General features: G+C 39.8%; 1 protein-coding gene across 1 annotated transcript; it reads right to left on the bottom strand.

The window, feature by feature from the left end:
- Positions 1-413: 413 nt before the first annotated feature.
- LOC138910537 (uncharacterized) lies at positions 414-27,867 on the bottom strand. Its single transcript, XM_070201779.1, has 7 exons — positions 27,528-27,867; positions 27,282-27,445; positions 26,402-26,793; positions 23,885-24,437; positions 3,708-3,920; positions 2,339-2,523; positions 414-696 (listed from the first exon to the last, which is right to left on the bottom strand). The coding sequence occupies exons 1-7, from the start codon at positions 27,865-27,867 to the stop codon at positions 414-416; spliced, it is 2,130 nt and encodes a 709-aa protein (XP_070057880.1).

Below are 27,867 nucleotides of genomic sequence, written 5' to 3'. Positions count from 1 at the left end.
CCCAGGTGGCCTCCTCCACAGGCTGACCTCTCTTCTGCACCTTCACCGAAGCTATATCCTTTGACCTCAACCTTCGAACTTGCCGATCCAAAATAGCCACTGGCTCTATATCATAAGTCATATCACCCTCCAACTGAACCGTGCTGAAATCCAAAATATGGGACGGATCTCCAATATACTTCTAGAGCATGAAAACATGAAATACTGGGTGCACACTCGACAAGCTGGGTGGCAAGGGCCACCTCCCCTATCCTCTAAAGCACCTCAAAAGGCCCAATGAACCGGGGGCTCAACTTGCGCCTCTTCCCAAACCTCATAGCACCCTTCACGGGTGATAACTTCAGCAAAACCTTCTCCCCAACCATGAAAGATACATCACGGACCTTCCTGTCCGCATAGCTCTTCTACCTAGACTACGCAATGCGAAGCCGCTCTTGAATCAATTTCACTTTATCTAATGCATCCTGGACCAAGTCTGTACTAAAGAGCTTAGCCTCACCCAGCTCAAACCATCCAACTGAAGATCTACACCTCCTCCCATATAAAACCTTGCACAGAGACATCTTAATACTCGACTGATAACTGTTTTTACATGCAAACTCCACGAGTGGCAGAAACTGATCCCATGAACCCCCAAAGTCAATGATACAAGCGCGCAACATGTCCTCCAATATTTGAATAGTGCGCTCATACTTCCTGTCAGTATGAGGGTGAAACGTTGTGCTCAACTCAACCCGAGTACCCAACTCTCGCTGCACGGCCCTCTAAAACTGCGATGTGAATTGAGTACCTCTATCTGAAATGATGTAAACTGGGACACCATGCAGGCGAACAATCTCTTGGATGTAAACCTCCGCCAACCACTCTAAAGTATAAGTAGTACCAACTGGAATGAAGTGCGTGGACTTGGTCAGCCAATCCACAATTAACCAAATAGCATCGAACTTTCTCGAAGTCTGTTGGAGCCCAACTACGAAGTCCATGGTGATCCACTCCCACTTCCACTCTGGGATCTCTAATCTCTGAAGCAAGACACTCGCTCTCTGATGTTCATACTTAACCTGCTGATAATTGAGTCACCTAGCTACAAACCCAACTATATCCTTCTTCATCCGCCTCCACCAATAGTGTTGTCTCAAATCCTGGTACATCTTCACGGCACCCGGATGGATGGAATACCGTGAGCTGTGGGCCTCCTCAAGAATCAACTTCCGAAGCAAGTGGGGGTCATCATACTGACGCTCCCTGATACGGTCATAAAGAGAAGATTTGGAGACCACACAAGCCAACACCCGACTCGGCTCTGAAATATCCATTCTCGCAATCTTGTCCGCTAAGGCATGAACATCTAATGCCAAAGGTCTCCCTGTTGCTGGAAGATATGCTAAACTCTCCGCCCGATGACCCAAAGCATCGGCCACCACATTGGCATTACCCGGATGGTACAAAATAGTGATATTATAGTCCTTAAGAAGCTCCAACCATCTCCGCTGATGCAAATTAAGATCCTTCTACTTAGATAGATGTTGCAGACTCCAGTGATTTTTATAGATCTCACAATGAACCCCATACAAATAACGACGCCAAATCTTCAAGGCGTGAACAATGGCTGCTAACTCAAGATTATGGACAAGATAGTTCTTCTTATGGGTCTTCAACTGGCGCGAGGCTTAGGCAATCACCCTACCCTCCTGCATCATAACACAACCAATACCTACCCTCGAGGCATCACAATACATAATGTAAGAACCTGAAGTTGATGGCAGAACTAACACTGGAGTTGTGGTCAAGGCAGTCTTGAGCTTTTGAAAGCTCTCCTCACATTCATCCGACCACCTGAATGGAGCACCCTTTTGGGTCAATTTGTTCAAAGGAGGAGTAGTAGATGAAAAATCCTCCACAAAGCGACAATAATAACCCGCCAAACAAATAAAGCTCCTAATATCCGTGGCTGAGGACGGTCTAGGCCAACTCTGCACCGCCTCTTTCTTCTTCGGATCCACCTGAATACCTTCACTGGACACCACGTGCCCCAAGAATACTACTGAACCGAGCCAAAACTCACACTTGGAGAACTTTTCATAAAGCTTCTCCTCCCTCAATCTCTGTAATACAATCCTCAAATGCTAAGCATGTTCCTCCTAGCTACGAGAATACACCAAGATGTCATCAATGAATACAACAATGAATGAGTCCAAATAGGGATGGAATACACTGTTCATCAAATGCATGAACATTGTTGGGGTATTGGTTAGCCAAAAATACATCATTAAGAATTCGTAATAAAGTTGTCTTAAGAATATATGAATCCCGAATCTTCAGCTGGTGATAACCGGACCTCAAATCAATCTTGGAGAACACCCTCGCTCCCTGAAGCTGGTCAAATAAATCATCAATACGAGGCAAAGGATAATTGTTCTTGAATGTGACCTTGTGCAACTGCCTGTAATCAATGCACATTCTCATGGAACCATCCTTCTTCTTTACAAATAGAACCGGTGCACCCCAAGGTGACACACTAGGCTGAATAAACATATTATTAAGGAGTTCCTGAAGCTGTAATTCAATTCCTTCAGCTCCGCCGATGCCATATGATATGGTGGAATAGAAATGGGCTGAGCGCCCGGCACTAAATCAATACCAAAGTCAATATCCCTATCAGGCGGCATGCCTGGTAGGTCTGCAGGAAACACATCCGGAAGATCACCTACCATCGGAACAGAATCAATGGTAGGAGTCTATGTACTAACATCCCTCACAAAAGCCAAATAAGATAGGCAACCCTTCTCAACCATACGCTGAGCCTTCAAATATGAAATCACCCTACTTGGTACAAAATCTACAGAATCGCTCCACTCAACCCTCGAAAATCTCGGCATCGCCAAGGTCACGGTCTTAGCATGACAATCTAGAACAGCATGCCATGGAGATAACCAATCCATACCTGATATCACATCAACGTCAACCATATTGAGCAGCAAAAAGTCCACTTGGGTCTCCAGACCCCCAATAGTCACCACACATGACCGATATACGCGGTCCACAACAATAGTGTTGCCCACATAACTAGATACATAAACCGATGAAATTAAAGACTCACGGGGCATATCCAAAAAATGGGTGAAATACGAGGAAACATATGAATACGTGGAACCAGGGTCAAAAAATATGGAGGCATCTCTGTGACAAACTGATACAATACTTGTAATCATAGCATCTAAAGCAATAGCATCTTGTCTGGCAGGGAGGACATAGAAACGGGCCTGACCACCTCCTGATCTGCCTCCCTATCTAGAGACACCCCTAGCTGACTGACCTCTACCCCGAGCTGACTGGGCGGGTGGTGAAGTAACTAGTGCTAAAGTCTATGTATGACTCCTCTACTGAGATAGACCTCCATGATGGCGAGGACACTACCTCCACATATGGCCAAACTCCCCACACTCAAAACCCTAATGCTGGTGGCAGGAATTGAAAGGAACCCCTAGCACCAGGATAACTGGTAGAAGAACTTGGCATGAAGGAGCCCTAAACTGGTGGATCACGGGATGAACTCTGAGCTGTAAGGGCACCGAGTGATGAGTGGCCCTGATAAGAACTGTGAGAACCATGGCCAGATGATGCACCATGGTAAAATGGCCAAGCTGACTAAGCTTGTCTGAAATGACGACCTCTACCGTGCTGAAACGGACCCCCAAAAGGAGCACCGTTGAATCCGCAACCCTCTCCTGACCGCGAACCATATCAATCTTCCTAGCAATGTCGACAACCTTATCAAAGGTAGCACCAGACACCCTCTCTCTGGTCATAAGCAACCGAAGCTGAAAACCGAGGCCATCTATAAACCTGCTAATCCTCTCTCGGTCTGTGGGAACCAACCAGATCTCATGATGGCCCAACTCGGAGAAACGCATCTCATACTGTGTCACAGACATATCACCCTGATGAAGCTGCTTAAACTATCTACGCAAATCCTCTCTACGGGACTGAGGCACGAACTTCTCCAAAAAGACCACGGAGAGCTGCTGCCAATTAAGGGGTGTTGCGCCAACAGGCCTACGCCTCTCGTAAGTCTCCTACCATCTGAGTGCAGCCCCAGAAAATAAAATTGTAGTGAATGAGACCCCACAAGTCTCTAGAATACTAGTTTTACGGAGTATCCTCTGACATCTGTCCAAGAAGTCTTAGGCATCCTCTGTCTCTGTGCCACTGAAAGGTGGTGGTTGGAGTCTCCCAAACCTCTCCAACCTATGTTGATCATCCTCAAGCATAGTAGGAACCACATAATCCTGAGCAGCTGCAACCGGCTGGGCTGGTGGTGCCCTTGGTGTGTGGAGTCCCTGAACAACCTGCTCGGGTGTGCGAGTGATGGGAGTCTAAGTGCATGTGCCTCCCCCGGCCTGAGAAGTGGCTATTGTCGTCGAGATAGAGACCGTATGAGCAAGGCCAGTACATGCTGTCAGAATCTAAGCTAGGGCCTCTTAAAGGCATGGAATCACAATAGGCACAGGTCGTGCTTGAGCTGGTGCATCAACAACTGGAACCTGGTCCTGATCTGGGACTATTAGGGGATTTACATGTACTACCCCAGTTGTTGTACGGGCTGCACCTATACCCCTACCATGGCCTCTACCGCGGCCTCGGCCTCTCGCGGCCCTGGCTGTGGTACTGGTGACTGGCCCTCCTGGCCGGTAGTACACGTCCTCACCATCTGTGAGAGAATGAAACAACAGATGTTTAGTTACTAGAATTAACAGATTTGCATGACAAGAATTCAAGGATGTGGAGTTTCCTAGGGGTTCTGTAGCCTCTCAAAAATAAGTACTGACGTCTCCGTACCGATCCGCAAGACTCTACTAAACCCGCTCATGACTCGTGAGACCTATGTAACCTAGGCTCTGATACCAACTTGTCACGACCCAAACTAACCCTGTCGTGGTGGCGCTTATCGTGGAACTAGGCAAGCAGACTCATTTTCCAAAACAAACCGATATTTTCATTTCAAGGATAATCTTAATTCTATTTAACATAAAAACCTTCGTAAAGGAGTTCAGATCAAAACACAAGTACGAAAAAGAAAACCCCGACATCGGGGTGTCACTAGTCATGAGCATCTACTACAACTTGTCTGACAATACCGAGACTAACATAGTCTGGAAAATAGCTAATTACAATTAAAGGAAGATAAGAGGGAGAAGAGCAGGGCTGCGATCGCCAGGCAGCTTCCTTGCTATCCCCGAGAAAATCTGCAATCGGAGTAGTCAACAGCCGCTACCGTATCTAGCTATACCTGGATCTGCACACAAGGTGCAGGGAGTAACGTGAATACGCCAACAAATTAAGTAACAACAATAAATAAAGACTAAGCAGTAGTGACGAGCAATAAAGCATATAAAGTTCATATCATGAAATCTCGGTAAAATACAACATGCTTTAAAAACAATCGGGGTTGGAATCAAATCATCTCGTTTAAACCCAGTTCCAGTAAAAATAATTTAAAGATATTTTTCAACAGTTTTTCAAATAAAGGCTCAATGCAAAGGTGACAAAAAAAGATGAAATCATAATCAGCCCCTCTAGCAACATCACTCCTATACGGCCCCTCAGGCAAACCTCACAATCATGCATTCCTCTCAAGCATACCTCACAATCACGCATTCCTCTCAAGCATACCTCACAATCACTCATGTCTCTCGGGCATACCTCACAATCACTCATGCCTCCCAATCACTCAGCACTCGGCACTCGACACTCGCACTTAGTAGGTACCTGCGCTTACTGGGGGTGTGTATAGACTCCGGAGGGCCTCCTTTCTCTAAGCGCTACATCAAGTCAAATCATGGCATAAATAAATCAGGCCCTCAGCCTATATCAAACATGTTGCGGCGTGCAACCCGATCCCATAAATATCCTCACAAATCAGGCCCTCGGCCTCCCTCAGTCATAAACCTCTCAAGTAACTCGGGCTCTCAGTAAAAACAGGGTACTCAATCCAAAACAACATTTATATTCATCAAAACAGAGTAATAAAACTGAGTTATGCAGTAAACATGTATAACCATGACTGAGTATATATTTTTAATCAAAAAACAGTGAGAAGGTAGTAAGAAAAAGGCCCCTAAGGGTCCAAGCAGCACTAGCACAAGGCCCAAATATGACATTCCGCCCAATTTACAGAAACACATTTATAAAACTCATAAGTATCATATAGTTTCAACAAAATATGCAACTTTACAGTTGCAACGAGACGGACCAAGTCACAATCCCCAATGGTGCACGTCCACATGCCCGTCACATAGCATGTGTGTCACCTCAAAATAGTAAATGATACTAAATCCAGGGTTTCATACCCCTCATTTGCACCCCTGATTTCCACCAATTACATGATTAAACAACGGAAAAGCATTATATATACGAGTATTAGGGCTCATGCAACTTACCTCACTGGTATCCCCTTGAATCCCTCTTCAAAATCACTCCCAAAAGCTTTAAAACCTACCGAAAATGGTGAGAAATGGACCAAAATCCGCAAAGTCTCCTTTTTATATTTTCTGCCAAGGCCTTTCGCACATGCAGACCAATTCTCGCACCTGCGCCACCGCACCTGCGAAAAATCCATCGTAGGTACGGAACTCACTTAGCATCCCAGGTTTCGCATCTACGGACGGATCGCGCACCTGCGCACTCACATTCCGCTTCAGCGGAAATTGGCCAACTCGCACCTGCGCATCCTACCTAGCCCAGCACTGCCCGCACCTACGATCTCGCACCTGCGGTTCTCCCCTCCGCAGGTGCGGAAATATCAGTAGCAGCAGCTTCAGCTGCATTTTCCAACTTCAAAAAAATCTGTTAACCACCCGGATCACCCCGAGGCCCTCAGGACCTCAACCAAAAATACCAACAAGTTATATATCAACATACAAAATTAGTCGATCCTTCGAATCACTCAAAACAATATCAAATTACCAAATTACCCTCGGATTCAAGCCTAAGAAGTTCTAAACTTTCAAATTCGACAATCGATGCCGAAACCAACCAAACCACGTCCGAATGACCTCAAAGTTTGCACACACGTCACAAGTGATACTACAAACCTACTCCAACTTTCGAAATTTTATTCCGACCCCGATATCAAATTTTTCACTACTGACCGAAATCGCCAAATTTCTAACTTTTGCCAATTCAAGCCTAATTCCACTACGCACCTCCAACTACATTCCGGACACACTCATAAATCCAAAATCGCCTAACGGAGCTAATGGAACCATAAAAATTCAAATCCCAGATTGTTTACGCATAGGTCAATATTCAGTTGACTTTCCAACTTAAACTTCTAAATATGAGACTAAGTCTCTCATTCCACTCCGAAACTACTCTGGACCCAAACAAACTAAACCGGTATAACATGATACAACTGAATAACACATAAAGAAGCAGAAATGGGGGAAACGGGGCTATAACTCCCGAAACGACCGGCAGGGTCGTTACATCTCTCCTTTGTCATTTATCTTCCGTACTTCTTTTGTTAGACTCTGGTGTATAAAGATACTAGTTTCCTTTTGTAGCTTGTGACTTACGATGTTCCGGGTTTCGGGAAGACTGTGTATTATAGAGTATTGGTTATTGTACATGCCGAGCGGCATTGTTACTAGTTATCCAGTTAGCCACTGCTGTTAGTTGCCAAGTTTTACTTTCGTATCGTTATTTCCGCAATTTGTTAGGCTTACCTAGTCGTAGAGACTAGGTGTTGTTACGACGTTATACGGAGAGAGTTTGGGTCGTGACATCAACACTATAATAATAGCCATTTATTCATTTTAAAGAATAAAATGTTACATTTACTCAAATGTTAATTGGTATAATACATAATTTATTTTTCTTATATACAAATCTTTTACCTATTATTCGCCAAAAACAAGTTTACTTTATTTACTTAGGATTCAAGTAGATAAAATTTTTAAGGTACATAAATTCGTTTTCACAGAAAGAGTATTGATAGTGAAAGAAATAATAAAATAGAGAAAAATCAGTCATAGTATGTTAAAAATACAAACCCGAAATAACAAGAATATAACAACATAAGAAAAAAAGGTATTAAAAATGTTATCGTTATTGTTTTTCTCTCTTTTCATAATTATTTCAATAAATTATAACTTCCTATATTTAAGTTATCTTTTATAAAGTATTAGCTCTAATATTAGTTATTTTTTTAAAGATCTTATATCATTTATGTATCGAGCTAACTAGCTAAATGAGATCAACGTTCATCATATTTAAGAACTTATAGTTTTTTCTTTAATTTTTGTTCAATAACTATATTATATTATAGTACGAAGCCCCTTAGAGAAATGTCGTTCGTCTTTTTTACCTTTTAGAAATAAATTTTATATTAGATAAAACAACCATTTAGTAATTTTCCTAATATTTAGGACTTCGAATCAATTAATATATTATTCAATTATCTTCCTAACATTTATAATTTGGGATCAATTAATATGTTTTTTTTATTTAGTTTAGAAATTTTAGGAATGTATTTTTACCTTTTTTACTTAGTAATTTTAGGAATATTTTTATACATAAAAACTCTTGAATTATTTCTTTATATATCCAACACTTTGTATAAAAGCACAAACTATTCCAACATAGAGTAATTCCATGTTGGATTTTACGACTTTGAAATCAACTTGACAAATTCTTTAAGTTTGTAACCCAAGTTAAATTCCCAAGATTTTAATTGTAAAAATCATTTCATTAAGCAAATGTTGCATTATATATATATATATATATATATATATATATATATATATATATATATATATATATATATATATATATATATATATATATATATATATAAATTTCTACTTTACAATATTGTTTTATATTAGTATATTTATCAATTGACGCGGCACACATGCAACGCACGTACACTAAAATTAGTTTTTAAATAATTCGAATAAGAGCAGAAAAGGAGTTTTAGAGTTACCAGCAATTAGAAATATAGCAAGTTGTTTTGGGAGGCAGAAGCAAAACTTTGAGCTTTTGGGATTCCAAAGTGAAGCTCTCAATTAGGGGGTTTTCCAATTATTTTGAACCAACTAATCAAGGTAAAGTTCATGTCTTTTCTTTTTTTAAAGTTATTAGTTACCTCAATTATTGTTGAAATTTTTTCCGAGTATATTTTGCTTTCTGTGATTGTGTTTTCCTTTATTGTTTTGCTGCATAATTACAATATAGTGTTTAATTCAATCTTTTTTGTGCTATTTCTTGTTTTATATGTTAGAAAAATATGAACTTTACGCATTTTAGGCTTACTGTAATCCAATTCTTGACTAGGTTTTCATTTTCCTATTTTGAGAACATTTTTAGGTTGAAATTGTTCTAGGGTTTAGCTTTAGTTTTGTTTTCCCAGTTGTCTAATTTAGTCTTTTTCCCTTTTCATGAAGAATTTGTAAACCCAAATTCCTTTTAGTTTTAGATTGTGAAGATTTTGGTCCTACTTTTGCATTTGCTACACACTAAATGTTTTTCCCTTAGTTTGAAAATTTTCTTTTCAGGTCGACAAGAACTTATGTGGTAAAACTTCTCGGAAAGATTCAGTTTTTATTAGTCTTGGTGCTTGATCCAAAAGGCATTTGAGGGTCTGGTGAGTTCTTGTGTCCTTGTTCTGTTGACTGCACTTTTCTTCATTGCATGGTTTAATCGAAGACATTTGTAATCGAAGACATTCTAATTGGCATTCTCTCTGTTGCCTATGACGTGATCTGATGTGTGAGATTTTTGTATTTTAGCACAAAATTTCCATTATATAGTCCAGGTTTAAGGATTAGTTTTTTGTTGCACTTACATTGGGTCTGGTGTTTGTGAGGAGTCTTTTCAAAGTGGTTAGGAACTTGAACTGAGATAATCGTGAGATTTAAAGAATCTCTTATCTGTATTATAGTAAAATCACGAAAGTCTTTAGCGATATGTTGTTCGCATTTATTACCCTTTTAAAATAGGGTTCACACTGGACAAAATAGTAATTTAAATATTTTCCTAATATGTAGAACTTTCAAATCAAATAAAATATTATTTATTAAATCTTTCCTTATTTAAAATATATAAGACTCATAACTAAAATTCTGGTTATGAAATCTTTCCTTTTCAAACTAGTATAAAGTTTAATACTTAGAATTTCAAAATAAATATAGTCTTCGAGAACTAGGAATATGTTTTCTTTTCCTTCTATTTTCTTACGGCAATTCCCTTTGAAATATGTTTAGGCATTCATTCTTTTTATAGGTAATAACTTAGAATTTTAAGGGATAGTGAGATATTTATACTTAATAAATATTTTAATTATCAAATATATTTTTTAAATATTACATAAGAAGATAAAAAACTATCTATATTTTCCCTATTATTATAAAATTAAAAATCCCCAATGCAAAAACAATTATTCTTTTAATGTTAATAATAAATAATCAACACTTTGAATTAATTAATTAGCAAAAGAATCCAATTTAATTCTTTTTCAAAATCTCATGTTAGTGAAGTTATTTTTTCAAGTTGATCAAACTCTTAAGTTACACAAATTTGTTTCCATAAGAAGAGCATCAGCGGTGGTAGAAATTAAAAAAGTTGAGCAAAATTAGTTATATTATAGTATTAATTTGTTACTTATTTTCAGTATTACGTAACAAAATAATAATAATTTCATAATATATTCCCAAAGTTCTCATAAATCAGAATATGACATAACTGACTTTTATTGGACAAGATTTCTTTATTTAGTGAACTAGCTAAATTGGATCAACATTTATTATTAAGAGCTAATATTTTTTAATTTTTGTTCAATAACTCAAATATTTTATTTAATAATAGTCATATTATTTTTTAAAATTATATATTCATTGAAATAGGATACACACGCAAAGCGCGTACCCTAAGACTAGTGTTATAAATAATCCCTACTTGACTTAAAATACTACTTATTTGGTTTTGAAAAGAAATGTCCTTAATATAGCTGAAACAAAGAGTGGTAACAAAGAATGCTATAGCCGACCTGACTAATTTGTGATCGGACGTAGTTGATTGATTGTTAATCGATATTGCCATAACGTATAGTTGGTCTGGTGAGCCCTCAGCCCCTGTGTTTCTTTTCTTTCACTTTCTTGGAGCGACCTTTGTGTTCCTTTTTTCCAATCTATTTTTGAGGGTGGTGGCAGCATGTAACGATTCGATCGGTCATTTTGAGTATTTACGCTCTTTTCAATTATTTGAAGTCTAGAATAACTTTCTACGAGGTATTATGACTAAAAGTGTGAATTGTCGGTTCTGGTTTTAAGGTATTTCGGAGTTAGCTTGGAAGAATAAATTTCATGTTGAAAGCTTAAGTTGAAATAGTTGACCGGATGGTGATTTATGTGTAAACAACCCCGGGATAGAGTTTTGATGATTCCAATAGCTACGTATGGTGATTTTGGACTTAGGAGCGTGTTCGAAAATTTTTTTGAAGGTCCGTAGTGGAATTAGGCTTAAAATGCCGAAAGTTGAATTTTTGAGAAGTTTGATCGGGGGGTTGACTTTTTGATATCGAGGTCTAAATCTGATTCTGAAAATTGGAATGGCTTCGTTATGTCATTTATGACTTGTGTGCAAAATTTAAAGTCATTCCGGATTGATTTGATATGTTTCGGCACAAGATATAGAATTTGAAAGTTCAAAGTTCATATATTTTTGATTTGAGGTGCGATTCATCATTTTGATGTTGTTCGTCCGTGTTATGTTATGGAACTTTTTGATATGTTCGGACAGGGTCCCGAGGACCGAGGGTGAGTTTCGGATGCATAACGGATCGAATTTGAATTTGAAGGAGGAGCTGAAGCAACTGGGCATCTGGTGTGATCGCACATGCGCAAAAAAAGGCCATAGGTGCTAGCTCGCGGATGCGAGGAATTAGTTGCGGAAGCGGAAAATGCATGGGCTAGCCAGGCACCGCGGGTGCGAAAAATTTTGCCGCAGGCGCGAAGATATCCATCACAGATGCGAAGCCGCAGGCGCGAAGAAATCATCGCAGTTGCGGATACCGTAGGCACGAGAGTTATGCCGCGGGTGTGAGGACCACAGGTGCGAAAAAAATCATCGCGAGCGCGAAAATCCTGGGCAGAATGTTAAAAATAAAGGGGTTCTGAGTTTTGCCATTTTTGCACCTTCAAGCCCGTTTTTGGGGCGATTTTGAGAGAGAATTCAAGGGAAACTTGAGGTAAGTCACTTGTGATCATTTCTACTTCATAATATTGAATTATCATTGAATAATCCGACTAGATTACATGTTTTTGAGGTGTAAATCGGGGGTTTGAACTTAGAGATTTGAAAATAAGATTTGAAGATTTGGAGGTCGAGTTGAGGTCGGATTTTGGTAAAATTAGTATGGTTAGACTCGTGGTTGAATGAGTTTCAGTATTTTATAACTTTTGTCGGGTTCCAAGACGTGGACCCCACGGGCAAATTTTGAGCTAAATTTTAGATTTTATGGGAAATTAGTATTTTCTTATGGAATTATTTCCAATAAATTGTATCGACTCAATCAAATTAATTATGGCTAGATTTGAGGCGTTTGGAGGCCAATTCACGAGACAAAGGATTACACGATTTGAGGTATGTAACACTTCTAAACTTGGTTCTGAGGGTATGAATCCCCGAAGTTGGTATGATATAAATTATTTGGAGGTGACATACACGATAGGTGACGAGCATGTGGACGTGTACCATATAAATTATGTCTTGAATAAATCCTGTGCAGTTGTAAAATTAATGAATCGTGTTATTATCTGAACATTCTCCACGAGTTAGAGAAATTGAGTTGAGGCTCCTATTAAAGATTATGTTTAGGATACATGCCAATATTTTGGGACCCATGGGGTTGTGTTGTTGTTGAATTAATTGTTCAAAAATATACATTTCATATTCAGTAATAATTGTCTATTGTGAGGATATTTCTGGGATTGAGCTGCGCAATGCAGCAGGCCATAATGGCTTTATACATCATTATTATATGGATCGGGGTTGCCCGCCTGCAGCAGGCCTTATAGGGTTTACTATTTTATGGATCGGGGCTGCCCGCCTGCAGCAAACCTTATAGGGTTTACTATTTTATGGATCGGGGCTGCCGTCCTGCAGCAGTCTTTATAGGCTTTACTATTTTATGATTGGGGTTGCCCGCCTGCAGCAGGCCTTATAGGCTTTGTTATTATACGGATCGGGACTGCTCACTTGTAGTAGGCAATATTGGCTTTGTATTATGCTTGGGCTGAATGAGCCCCTCCGGAGTCTGTACACAACCCTAGTGAGCGTAGATGATCATCCATATTCGGGATGGACTTCCTAGGGCATGGACTTGCCTTACTTATTGCTTATATATATATTTGGGATGGATTTTTCCAGGGCATGGACTTGCCTTACTTATTTGTATTATAATGAGTTGTCTGGACATGGATCTTGTCCGTATCATTTATATTTAGGGATAAATTATCCCATGACTGGATTGGCCTTATACGGTACTGAGTGACTAACTGTCAGTCGATGTATATAAATATATACGGGTTTGAACACCCCTGGGCTGGATTGGACATAAATAGTACCGAGTGACCGGATAATTTATGACCAGTATTTACATGTGGTCTTTCTACTAAGATGTTATATGCCTCATATCATGCAGTATTGATCTATTTCACTTGTACTAAGTTTAACTGCTGAATTTGAAAGCATGCCTACATTTCTGTACCATTATTTATACTGGACTGTATCTGCGGAGCTCATTATTTCTTTCAGTCCAGAGGTTAGTCTTGTTACTTATTGAGTTAGTTGTACTAATACTACACTCTGCACCTCGTGTGCAGATCCAGGTACTTTTGGACACAAAGATTGTTAGATTTCAGAGTACTATCAGTTGGAGACTATCAAGGTAGTTGTTTGGCATCCGTTGACCTTATCTCTCTTTCCTTCAGTTATTGTACTGTTCTATATTTTCAGACAGTGATTTTTATCAGTCAAATATTGTATTCATATTAGATGCTCATGTACTCAGTGACACGGGATTTTGGGAGTGTTATATTTGAAATTGTGATATTTCTTCCGCTGAATTTAATTATTTTGTTTTCAAATTTAAAAGATATGGTGGATTATTGAGGTTTTCGGCTTGCCTAGTATTTAGATAGGCGCCATTACGAAAGTTGAGATTTTGGGTCGTGACAAGTTGGTATCAAAGCTTTAGGTGACATAGGTCTCACGAGTCATGAGCAGGTTTAGTAGAATCTAGCGGATCAGTACAGAGACGTCTGTACTTATCTTCGAGAGGCTACCGAACCCTTAGGAAAATTTCACTTTCTTGTATTCTATCATGCATAATTGATTCATCTTGAAACATAACTCTTTGAATTCCTTCCACGCATTTCGTATGCGCATATGAGCGCTCAGTATTAGTTGTGCATCACCGGCTTGTGATTCCATGAACGAGATTTGTGATATGTATTATGTGTTTTGATAATGGGCCAGACTGGAGGACTTGAGGCCAGGTTTAGACCGCAGCTTAGACTCTATAGCTTCAGTTGTAACCTGTACATTTGGACTCATATGTACGGTAATGTCCTTACGAGTGAAATTTGTGGCTCTATGTGCGGTGGAATGGCTTTGTGATGAGTATGATGTAACTGCGGGATGTGTTAAGATGATTTGAATATGACAAGAATTGTTTCCTTGAAATGTAAAGGAAGGTCATTGGGTGCTTTATTTTCATTTTGATGTGACGTATAATCTCGAGTGTGAATGTTTTGAAAGATCTTTCACGTTGTTAAATTTTGGGATAAATTAAATTCTCGTGTGTGGTTAATGAGTTTGGACTCATAAAGATTAAGTGATTTCATAGTAATTGTGGCTGCGAAAGGGTATAACAAGATGCCAATTTGAGACTAAGCAGATGGGTTATCTCCTACGGAGTAATTTATGTTAATGTGTTTCTTATGATTTGAATAGAGAGTTTCTTTTCTGCCAGCGGGGTGTATGTGTTGAGACTTGAATTTGAATCTGGTTGAGAAAGTTGACTTGAGTGTTAAGAGAATGAATGCGAGATTAGCAGATGATTGAGGTATTCTATGGTTGGTGTGTCTTGAGCTTGAGAAGAATTTTTGTTGAACTGACTGCGGTATTAAGGCAGTAATAAAGTATGGGTATTGTGAGTTATCAAGTATTTTAATCTATGGTTTTGAGCCAAGTGGGAGAGCCTGCTATTGACAATTTAATTCATGGTTGTGTGTAAAATATTTTATTTTGGTCTGAAGTATACTTGGAAATCAGTGATGACTTGCAGAGGCGGAGTTCGAGAATGACTCGAGCAAGGAAATTTCTGGATACAGGGTTATATTGCGCTTTATGAGTATATGAAAATTTTGGGATGAGTGAGTTGTTATTTGTGAATGATGTAGTGCGCACGAAGTATGAATTTGATAGGTGGTATTAAAGTAGAATTACTTCTTTGAGTGTTGTGCTAATGGGGCACGTGTATTTTGGCCCATTTGGGCGGTGTAATGTGGATTGAACAAAGGGGGTGACTCTCGAGAAAGTTCTAATGGATTTGAGATTAATATGTAACAATTGAGAATTTTTGGCGGATTTGTTTATGGCTAAAATCTGAGATTTAAGTTGGATGGTGTCGAGACTTGTGGCATTTTTGTATATCATTATGGATTTTATATTTCAGAGTATCATGAAGGTTAATGAAACGTCCTTAGACTACTACTACTACTACTACTACTACTACTACTACTACTACTACTACTACTACTACTACTACTACTACTACTACTACTACTACTACTACTACTACTACTACTACTACTACTACTACTACTACTACTACTACTACTACTACTACTACTACTACTACTACTACTACTACTACTACTACTACTACTACTACTACTACTACTACTACTACTACTACTACTACTACTTGGTGTTGTATGAGAAGGGTGCGTATTTCAGAAGGCGCATTGTATTTTGACTCACGGATCTTTAATTAGTATTGCGGTACTCACATGGTTGATAGACTGCTGATATTCAAATTATTGCTATGTGGCACGAAAGAATTATGAAAGTATTCCTTATGGAATTTTCGTGAATGGAAGGTATGTTAGTCATTTTAGCGCTAGAGTTGGGATGAGTTACGGTGATTCATGTGTTCAATGAATTTGGAGACTGGAGCTATCAAAAGTATATTGTTTAGGGTTGCGGCCTATTTGAGGCTACTATTTTATTTAAAACTCGGTGGAGGCACTAGTTGCATTAATTATTTGTGATAGATATGCGCTATAAGTGTGCATATATGTGAGGTTTGAGCCAATGTGCAGGCATCGGGGCAGGTATTTATACTCGAAAGAATACTTAGGCTATTATATTCCTAGAGTTGATTGTTAAGCGTAAAGTTATAATGTTTTCTGTATTCGTACCTTTGTTGAGAACTATCTGGGCTATACTTGAGGTTACAAAGAAGATGATTCCCTAAATAAACGGGGCAGTTACTAATTTTGCTTTAAAAAACAATTGTCGATTGGAAGTGTGATAGCAGACTTTGCACATGCTTACACTATGGCGTGCTATTTATACCAGTCCAGGAGTATGTGAATCTTGTTTCATTTATCATATACATGTGTACTTATTTGATTTCTCCTCTATGATATGCTTGGACTGGAGGCCTATGACCATGCCAGGCGAATTATGTTATTGGCACATGAGTTGTCCGTGCGAATCCATATACTGATATTATTGGCATGTGAGTTATCCGTGTGGGTCCAGATATTGATACTATAGCACGTGAGTTATCCGTGCGAATGATGCTAATGGGAACTCTAGAAGAGCTGGTTACTGTTATTAAATTTATGTGTCTTGGTTCAACTATATATAATGATCTTATAACATTAAAGTTGTGGTGGTGCTTATTGAACTTACAAAACAGGTCTCTACTTTGAGACATCTTCTATTTTGGGTACAAGGTTGCACAGTTGTGGATTGAATTGTATTGGTATGGCATGTCAATAGGATATTTGTGTTTAATAGTATAAGGTCATTGGACCTAGAATGGATACTATCAGGTTTGATTCCGGTATATTGGGAGGATAATATTGAAAGTAGGCTTAAGAGAGGATTGTGGTTCTGGTTGGGGCGAGAGAGCTCCATGGCTTGTTGATCTGGTAAGAGGTTATGAATTGTTGATTGTTTCTTTCATCATTGGTAGTGTACGGAGGTTTTGGATTGAAGTACTGTTGAATGCGGGGTTTTATACTAGTACTTACTTGGTTTGAGTAGTTATTGTGATCAGAAATGGTGCAACAAGTAAGCGAGTTGTGTAGTATGTTATGCGATTATATCTAGGGTTACGGTTATGGCTTGGTACAGCGTGTTCAAACTCATACAGCGTGTAGATGTGAGATTCAGGTCTTGAAAAGAAATTCTGAATGTTGGAAATTGAAGTCCAAAGTTTTGGCCTAAGGTTAAATTAATAATTTTCAGTTGTGTTAGGTTGTCATGCCTATATAGAATAGGGTGATGTGGGATCACCCCAGGTATGTTCATGGTAAGGAGGAACAATGATTTAAAGGCTTAAGAACAGCTCTTGGCACGTTCGAGGACGAACATATGTTTAAGTGGGGGAGATTGTAACGACCCGACCGGTAGTTTTGAGTATTCACGCTCCTTTCAACTATTTGAAGTCTTGAATAACTTCCTACGAGGTATTATGACTTGTGTGAATTATCGGTTTTGATTTTAAGATATTTCGGAGTTAGCTTGGAAGAATAAATTACATGGTGGAACTTAAGTTAAAATAGTTGACCGGATGGTGACTTATGTGTAAACGACCCCGAAATAGAGTTTTGATGATTCCAATAGCTCTGTATGGTGATTTTGGACTTAGAAGCATGTCCGGAAAAGTATTTGGAGGTCTGTAGTGGAATTAGGCTTGAAATGCCGAAAGTTGAATATTTGGGAAGTTTGACCGGGGGGTTGACTTTTTGATATTGAGGTCGAAATATGATTCTGGAAATTGGAATAGCTTCATTATGTCATTTATAACTTGTGTGCAAAATTTGAAGTCATTCCGGATTGATTTGATTTAGTTCGGCACAAGAAATAGAATTTGAAAGTTCAAAGTTCATAGATTTTTTATTTGAGGTGCGATTCATTGTTTTGATATTGTTTGATATGATTTGAGACCTCGAGTAGGTCCGTGTTATGTTATGGAACTTTTTGGTATGTTCGGACGGGGTCCCGAGGGCCTCGGGTGAGTTTCGGATGCGTAACGGGTGGTAATTGGATTTGGAGGAGGAGCCGAAGCAGCTGGGCATCTGGTGTGATCGCACGTGCACGAAAAAGGGTCGCAGGTGCGAGCTCGCGGATGCAAGGAATTAGTCGCAGAATCGAAAAATGCATGGGCTGGTCAGGCACCGCGGGTGCGAAAAATTATGCTGCGGGTGCGATGCCGCAGGCGCGAAGAAATCATCGCAGGTGCGGACACCGTAGGCGCAAGAGTTGTGCCTCAGGTGCGAGGACTGCAGGTGCAAAAAAAACTCATCGCGTGTGTGAAAATCCTGGGAAGAATGTAAAAAACAAAGGGGTTCCGAGTTTTGCCATTTTTGGACCTTCAAGCACGGTTTTTGGGGCGATCTTCAGAGAGAATTCAAGGAAAACTTGAGGTAAGTCACTGGTGATCATTTCTACTTCATAATATTGAATTATCATCGAATAATCTGACTAGATTACGTGTTTTTGAGATATATATCGGGATTTGAACTTAGAGATTTGAAAATAAGATTGGAGGATTTGGAGGTCGAGTTGATGTCTAAATTTAGTAAAATTGTATGTCTGGATTTGTGGTTGAATGGGCTTTCAGATTTTGTAACTTCTGTCTGGTTCCGAGACGTGGACCCCATAGACGATTTTTGAGTTAAATTTCGGATTTTATTGTAAAATTAGTATTTTCATATGGAATTAATTCCAATAATTTGTATTGACTGAATCAAATTAATTGTAGCTCGATACGAGGCTTCCGGAGACCAATTCACGAGGCAAGGGCATACCGGAGTAAGAAATTACACGGTTTGAGGTAAGTAACACTTCTAAACTTCGTTTTGAGGGTATGAATTCTCGAATTGGTGTTATATAAATTGTTTGGAGGTGACGCACACGATAGTTGACGAGCGTGTGGATGTGCACCATTGAAATAACTTGAATAAATTCTGTGAAGTTGTAAAAATTAAAGAATCATGTTATTATCTAAATGTTTTTCCACGTGTTAGAGAAATTGAGTTGAGGCTCTTAACAAATATCATGTTTAAGTTACGTGCCGATATTTTGGAAATAATTGGGTCGTGTTGCTGTTAAATTAAACATTTTAAAAATGTACATTTTATACTCAGTCATATTCATCCATTGTGAGGATATTTATGGATCGAGCTGCGCGCCGCAGCAGGCCTTATAGGCTTTATCATTATTATGTGCGCCGCAGCAGGCCTTATAGGATTTATTATTATTATGGGATCGGATTGCACGCCGCAGTAGGCCATATCGGCTTTATATAGTGCTTGGGATGAAGGAGCCCCTGGGAGTCTATACACACCCCTAGTAAGCGTAGATGATTATATATTCGGGATGAACTTGGCTTACTTATTTATATTGTGATGCATTTTTCGAAGACATGGATCTTGTCCGTAACATTTACATTTGGAGATAAATTACCCCAGGGCTGGATTGGCCTTATACGACACTGAATGACTGAATGTCAGTCGATGTGTGTATATATACGTGATGGAATTTCCCTGGGCTGAATTGGCCATAAACAGTACCGAGTGACCGAATAATTTGTGACCCGTATTTATATGAGGTCTTTATACTAAGATGTCATATTCCTCATATCATGCAATATTGATCTATTTCACTTGTACTGAGTTTAACTGTTGAACTTGAAAGCATGCCTACATTTTTGTACCATTATTTATACTGGACTGTACCTGCAGAACTCGTCACTACTTTCAGCCCAGAGGTTAGTCTTGTTACTTATTGAGTTGGTTGTACTCATACTACACTGTACACCTCGTGTGAAGATCCAGGTGCTCCCGGATACGATGGCTGCTAGATTTTGGAGTTATTTCTGTTGGGGACTATCAAGGTAGTTGCTTGACGTCCGCAAACTTGATTCCCTTCCTGTTTAGTTATTGTACAATTCTATATTTTCAGACAATTATTTTATTAGTTAGACTTTGTATTCATTTAGATGCTCATGTATTCAGTGACACTCGGTTTTGGGAGTGATTATATCTGTATTATGAGATTTCTTCCGTTGAATTTAACTATTATGTTTTTCAAACTTAAAAGATATGGTGGTTTATTGATATTGACGGCTTGCCTAGTATTGATATAGGCGTCATCACGACATGTGAGATTTTGGTCTGTGACAAGTTGGTATCAGAGCCTAGGTTACATAGGTCTCACGAGTCATAAGTAGGATTAGTAGAGTCTTGCGGATCGGTACGGAGATATCTATACTTATCTTTGAGAGGCTGCCGAACCTTCAGTTGTTGTGAAGCTTATGTTAGGCGCAGGCCGATTGGTTCAGTACCACTTACATGGCAGGAGTTCTCCGTTCTCTTTTTGGAGAAGTTTGTGCTGCAGTGCCGCAGAGAGAAGCTGCGCAGGCAGTTTGAGCAGTTACGTCAGGATGATATGTCTTTGATGCAGTATGAGATGAGATTTTCTATGTTGGCTCGTCATGCAGTTTGGTTGGTTCCCACTGATAGGGAGAGGATTAGGAGGTTCATTGATGTCACGACCCGAATTCCCTCCGTAGGATGCCGTGATGGCACCTATTCTCTAATACTGGGTAAGCCTACCTATGTCGAATAACAATAGAAATCTGAAATAAATATATCTGCAAATTCACAAAATTACAACTCTCAAAACCCGGTAGAAATAAGTCACAAGCTTCTAAGAATAGTTTTTCAATGTCTCTATATATCAGAGTCTAAAGAAAATAAAGAAGCAACATAATAAGGATAGAAGGGGACTCCAGAGTCTGCGGACATTGGCAGATATACCTCAAAGTTTCCGTACATAGGTAGCTCACTGGTATTTGGGATGGTAAGAAGTACCCGGATCTGCACAAAAAGATGTGCAAAAGCGTAGTATGAGTACACCACAGCGGTACCTAGTAAGTTCCAAGCCTAACCTCGGTAGAGTAGTGACGAGGTCAGGTCAAGCCCTACTGGAATAATAAAAGATATAGTGAAAAGTTTAACAATAAAATAATAACAAAAATGAAAATGGGAATGAATCAAGTACGTGGTATGTCACCATTAAATTACACAGAATAAGGGCAAATAATACCTCGCATAAAGAAAACAGAAATTTACAACTTTAAGAAAAATCACAACAAATAATGAAAGGCAAATGCAACCATAAAGAAATATCAACAAGGGCACTCCAGAGGTACCGCTTCGTAGTCGCAAATCATAAATAAATTTACAATATCTCATTTCCTTATATCACCGCAGGAACCTTCACATATAATTTTTTATTAAGAAAATATTTTTCCCGAAATAGCATCCCGCGTTTTAGCCACCCTTTTCACACTGCATGACTTCTAGTAGTTCCCCTACTAGCCACGCGTATCAAGCCACCCTTATCTCGCAGCATGCGTTTTAACACCCAGACCTTATACCACCGCATGCGTATCAATATCACAATATATCACAATCTGCACCTCAAGTGCTCAAATATTTCAATTTACCAAATATAAATCAATGATGATGAATATAATAGAATAAAATAATTTAATAATATTTAAATTTAAATATTATTTCAATTTAAGAATATTTAAATTAAGAAATCCAACCTTCAAATAATGCACAGAACAAAAGAAACAGAGTTTCAACTAAACAGGTAAATCACTTAGCAGGAACATGTCAGACAAATTTAAAATACGAAAATATATTAATGATGATGAATATAATAGAATAAAATAATTTAATTAATATGCAACAATGATCTACACAATTTAAAGAAAAAATCTTCTATATTTAGCCCGTGTACACATTCGTCACCTCGTATACACGACTATCAACACATCAATATTTTAATATCAATACCAATCCTAAGGGAAATTTCCCCCACACAAGGTTAGCCAAGTCACTTACCTCAAACCACGCTCAATCAGTCATGTAGTATGCCATTTCCTCGATTTTTCGACTCCGATCGGCTCGAATCTAATCATAATTAATTAGATTTAATCAATACAATTATAGGAATAAATTCCATATGCAAATATAAATTTTCTAAAAAAATCCAAAATTTAACCCAAACATTGCCCATGGGGACCACGTCTTGAAACCCGACAAAATTTACAAAATACGAACGCCCATTGAACCACGAGTCCAACCATACAAATTTTACTAAAATCCGACATCAACTTGACCTCCAAATCTCAAATTCTCATTTTGAAACCCTTAGGCCCAAATCCTCTAATTTCACCTCAAAAATATGTAATCTAGTCGAAATACTCAATGAGAATCCAATATTATTGACTAACAATGATCACATGTGGCTTACCTCAAGTTTTCCCATAATTTCTCGCTCAAAAATTGCCTCAACCCATGTTGTAAATGTTAGAAATGACAAAAATTTGGGAATCCTTTGTTTTTAACATTCTGATTAGTGCTTTTGCACCGTGCGACTCATTAAGACGCTTCTGTGACTTCCGCTTATGCGTTCAAGCTGCTGCTTCTGCCGCAAATCCATCTTCTACGGACAAAATTCCGCTTCTGCGGGTGTGCATCTGCTCGAAAATATCCGTTTATGTAGACCAGCGGCGCCCAAGACAAATGCCGCTTCTGCGATCCTCCACGCGCAGGTGCAAGTCCGCACCTGCGAAGTTCCTTCCGCACCTGTGCCCTCTGCTTCTGTGAATCCCAGCTCGAACCTGCGAGCTCGCTTCTGCGCTCCTTCGCCCACAGGTGCGGTTACATCAGATGGCAGAAACTCTCCGATTTTCTTCCAAGTCTGAATTCTATCCGTTAACCATCCAAAACTCACCCGATGCCCGCGGGACCTCAACAAAATATACCAACAAGTCCTAAAACATCATACGAACTTAGTCGAAACTTTACATCACATCAAACAATGCTAAAACCACGAATTATGCTCCAATTCAAGCTTAATGAAACTTAGAAATTCCAACTTCTACATTTGCTGCCGAAACCTATCAAATCAAGTCTGATTGACCTCAAATTTTGCACACAAGTTATAAATGACATAACGGAGCTATGAAAATTTTCAGAACTGGATTCCGACCATGATATCAAAAAGTCAACACCCCGGTCAAACTTTCCAAATATTCAACTTTCGCCATTTCAAGCCTAATTCCACTACGGACTTCCAAATAATTTTCCTGACACACTCCAAAGTCGAAAATCACCATACAGAGCTATTGGAATCATCAAAATTTTATTCTGGGGTCGTATACCCATAAGTCGACATCCGGTCACTATTTCAACTTAAACTTTAAACCTTGGAACTAAGTGTTCCAATTCATTCCAAAACCTCACCGGACCCAAACTAATCACCCTGGCAAGTCACATAACTTCTGTAAAGCATAAATTGAGCAGTAAATGGGGTGACGGGGTTGTAATACTCAAAACGACCGCCTGGGTCGTTACATTCTCCCCCGCTTAAACAAACGTTCGTCCTCGAACGAGTTTAGAATTATACCTGGAGTGGTGAAAAGATGAGGATAGCGGATGCGCATATCATGCTCGGTCTCCCAAGTTGCTTCCTCGGCCGGATGACCCCTCCACTTTACTTTTACTGAAGCAATGTTCTTCGATCTTAGATTTCTAACTTGTCTGTCCAAAATGGCCACTGGCTCTTCAACATAAGATTGATCCTTATCTAACTGGACTGAGCTGAAGTCTAACACATGAGATGGATCGCCGTGATACTTTCGGAGCATGGAAAAATGGAACACTGGATGAACTGCAGAGATATTAGGTGGCGGTACAAGTCTATAAGCCACCTCTCCAATTCTTTTAAGAATCTCAAATGGCCCAATATACCTACGGCTCAACTTGCCCTTCTTCCCAAATCTCATAACACCCTTCATGGACGAAACTCGTAGCAAGACCCGCTCAATAACCATGAATGCAACATTATGAACCTTCCGATCCGCATAACGCTTTTGTCTATATTGGGTTGTACGAAGCCGATCTTGAATTAATTTAACCTTTTCCAAATCATCTTGAACCAAGTCCGTACTCAATAGACTAGCTTCACCCGGCTCGAACCAACCCATTGAAGACCGGCACCTCCTACCATATAAAGCCTCATACGACGCCATTTGAATGCTAGACTGATAACTGTTGTTATAAGAAAACTCCGCAAGTAGCAAAAACTGATCCCAAGCACCCCCAAAATATATCACACAAGCACGAAGAATATCCTCCAGTATTTGAATAGTGCGTTCAGACTGCCCGTCCGTCTGAGGGCAAAATGTTGTACTAAACGCTACCCGAGTACCCAACACTCACTGTACGACTCTCCAGAACCGTGATGTAAACTACGTACCCCGGTCAGAGATGATAGATACCGGTACTCCATGAAGCCTAATAATCTCGCGAATATAAACCTAAACCAACTGCTCCGAAGAGTAAGTAGTAACCACAGGAATGAAATGAGCTGACTTGGTCAATTTATCCACAATCACCCAAACTGCATCGAACTTGCTCTGAGTCCGTGGGAGCCCAACAATGAAATCCATAGTGATCCGCTCCCATTTCCATTATGGAATGTCAAACTTTTGAAGCAATCCACCTGGTTGTTGATGCTCATACTTCACTTGCTGGCAATTTAGGCACCGAGCTACATATTCCACTATGTCTTTCTTCATCCGCCTCCACCAATAGTGTTATCGCAAGTCCTGATACATCTTTGTAACACCCGTATGAATGGAGTACAGCGAATTGTGAGACTCCTGGATAATCAACTCATGCAAATCATCTACATTGGGCACACATAGCCTGCCCTGTATCCGTAATACACCGTCATCTCTAATAGTGACTTCCTTGGCATCCCCGTGCTGAATTGTGTCCTTAAGGACAAGCAGATGGGGGTCATCATACTGACGCTCTCTGATACGATCATAATGAGAAGAATGAGAAACCACACAAGCCAAAACTCAGCTTGGCTCGGAGACATCCAATCTAACAAACTAGTTGGCCAAGGTTTGAACATATAAGGCTAAAGGCCTCTCTGGTGCCGGTAAATATGCTAAGCTGCCCAAACTCTCCATCGTACGACTCATGCATCGACAACTACATTGGCCTTGTCGGGATGATAGAGAATGGTGATATCATAATGCTCAAGCAACTCCAACCACCTCCGCTGCCGCAAGTTACGATCCTTCTGTTTAAACAGATGTTGTAGACTCCAGTGATTGGTGTAGACCTCACAATGGACATCGTACAAATAATGCCGCCAAATCTTCAAGGCATGTACATTAGCTGCTAACTTAAGGTCGTGGGCCGAATAATTCTTCTCATATACCTTTAATTGTCTTGACGCATAGGCGATCAACCTACCGTCTTGCATCAACACTGCGCTGAGACCAATGCGCGACGCATCACAATATATAGTATAAGACCCTAAACTTGTAGGCAATACCAATACTGGGGCTATAGTCAAAGCTGTCTTGAGCTTTTGAAAGCTCTCAACACATTCCTCGGTCCACCTGAACGGAGCACCCTTCTTGATTAATTTGGTCATAGGTGCAGCAATAGAAGAAAAACCCTCTACAAATCGGCGATAATACCCCGCCAAGCCAAGAAAACTCCGGATCTCAGTGGCTGATGACGGTCTGGGCCAACTCTATACTGCTTCAATTTTCTTCGGATCTTCCTAGATCCCCTTGTTCGTTACCACATGACCCAAAAATCCTATCGAATCAAGCCAGAATTCACACTTTAAAAATTTTGCATATAACTTATTTTCTATCAAAGTCTGAAGCACAGTCCTCAGGTGTTGTTCATGATCCTCTCGGCTCCGGGAGTACACCAGAATATCGTCAATAAACACAATGATGAAGGAGTCAAGATAGGGTTAAAATACACTATTAATCAAATGTATAAATGTTGCTGGGGTGTTGGTCAGTCTAAATGACATTACAAGGAACTCGTAATGACCATACCGAGTCCTGAAGGCAGTCTTTGGAATATCAGGTTCTCGAATCTTCAAATGATGATATCCTGACCGCAAATCATTTTTTGAGAACACTCTGGCACCCTGAAACTGATCAAATAGGTCATCAATACGAGGCAATGGGAACCTGTTCTTCACTATAACCTTGTTCAACTGGTGGTAATCAATACACATCCGCATAGGACCATCTTTCCTTTTCACAAATAAGACAGGAGCACCCCAAGGTGATACACTGGGCCGAATGAAGCCCTTATCAAGTAACTCCTGTAACTGCTCTTTTAATTCTTTCAATTCTGTCGGGGCCATTCGATATGATGGAATAGAAATGGGATGAGTGCCCGGTAACAAATCAATGCCAAAGTCAATATCCCTATCGGGTGGCATACCCGAAAGATCTACTGGAAATACATCATGAAAATCTCTTACTACAAGAATTGACTCCACGATAGGAGTATCAACACTAACATCTCTCACATAAGCCAAATACGCATCACACCCCTTCTCAACCATTCGTTGAGCCTTAAGAAATGAAACAACCTTACTAGGAACACAATTCGAGGTACCTCTCTACTCTAGCCACGGTAAAACTGGCATATCCAATGTCACCGTCTTGGTGTGACAATCAAGGATAGAGTGATATGGCGACAGCCAGTCCATGCCCAATATATTATATAAATCCACCATACTGACCAATAATAAATCAGCTCTGGTTTCAAAACCACTGATAACAATCAAACACGACCGATACATACGGTCAACAATAATAGATTCACCTATGGGTGTAGATACATAAGCAAAAGTACTCAAGGAATCACAGGATACACCCAAATACGGTGCAAAATAAGATGACACATAAGAATAAGTGGAGCACAGATCAAATAAGAGTGATGCATCTCTATGACAGACCAGAATAATACACGTGATAACAGAATCAGATGCAACTACCTCCGTCCTAGCAGGAAGAGCATAATATATGGCCCAACTTCCCCCTCTAGGGTGACCTTTACCTGTCTGACACCACCTCTAGCTGGCTGTGTAGGTGGAGTAGCAACTGGTGCAATGATCATGGCCTGAGAAGCCCATGATATGACGAGTGTCATCACACTCAAAACAAGCCCTCGAAGGACGTCACTCTTGGCACTAGCTTGGGCATAATCGACTGGACTGCCCACTGAAAGCACCCAGTACAGGAGGTACAGTAGATACTGGCAGTGCATAATATAAAAACTAAGGTCTGGGAGTAGCCGGAATACCGCTGGAAGCTGGAAGTGCTGAATGAATAGGACGACTAACATAGCCTCTACCATGACGGGTTGTAGCTGGGGCACGAGAACTGTTATATATGCCAGAATCCCTAGGTCTCTTAGCTTCCCTCATTTCTCTCTCCCGAGTTCGTATACCCTCCAATCTCCTTGCAATTGACACTACCTGTTTGTATGTGATGTCCATCTCCAATTCTCGGTCCATACTGAATATGATACTAGGGTGGAGCCCCTCAATATATCGACGAACCCGCTCTCGAACAGTAGCAACTAAGGCTGGTTCATGCCTAGACAAATCACTAAATCGGACTGCATATTCTGACACGGTCAT

The sequence above is a fragment of the Nicotiana tomentosiformis genome, chromosome 4, assembly GCF_000390325.3.
Source record: "Nicotiana tomentosiformis chromosome 4, ASM39032v3, whole genome shotgun sequence".
Taxonomy (NCBI): domain Eukaryota; kingdom Viridiplantae; phylum Streptophyta; class Magnoliopsida; order Solanales; family Solanaceae; genus Nicotiana; species Nicotiana tomentosiformis.
This window is presented reverse-complemented; position numbering and strand designations above follow the sequence as displayed.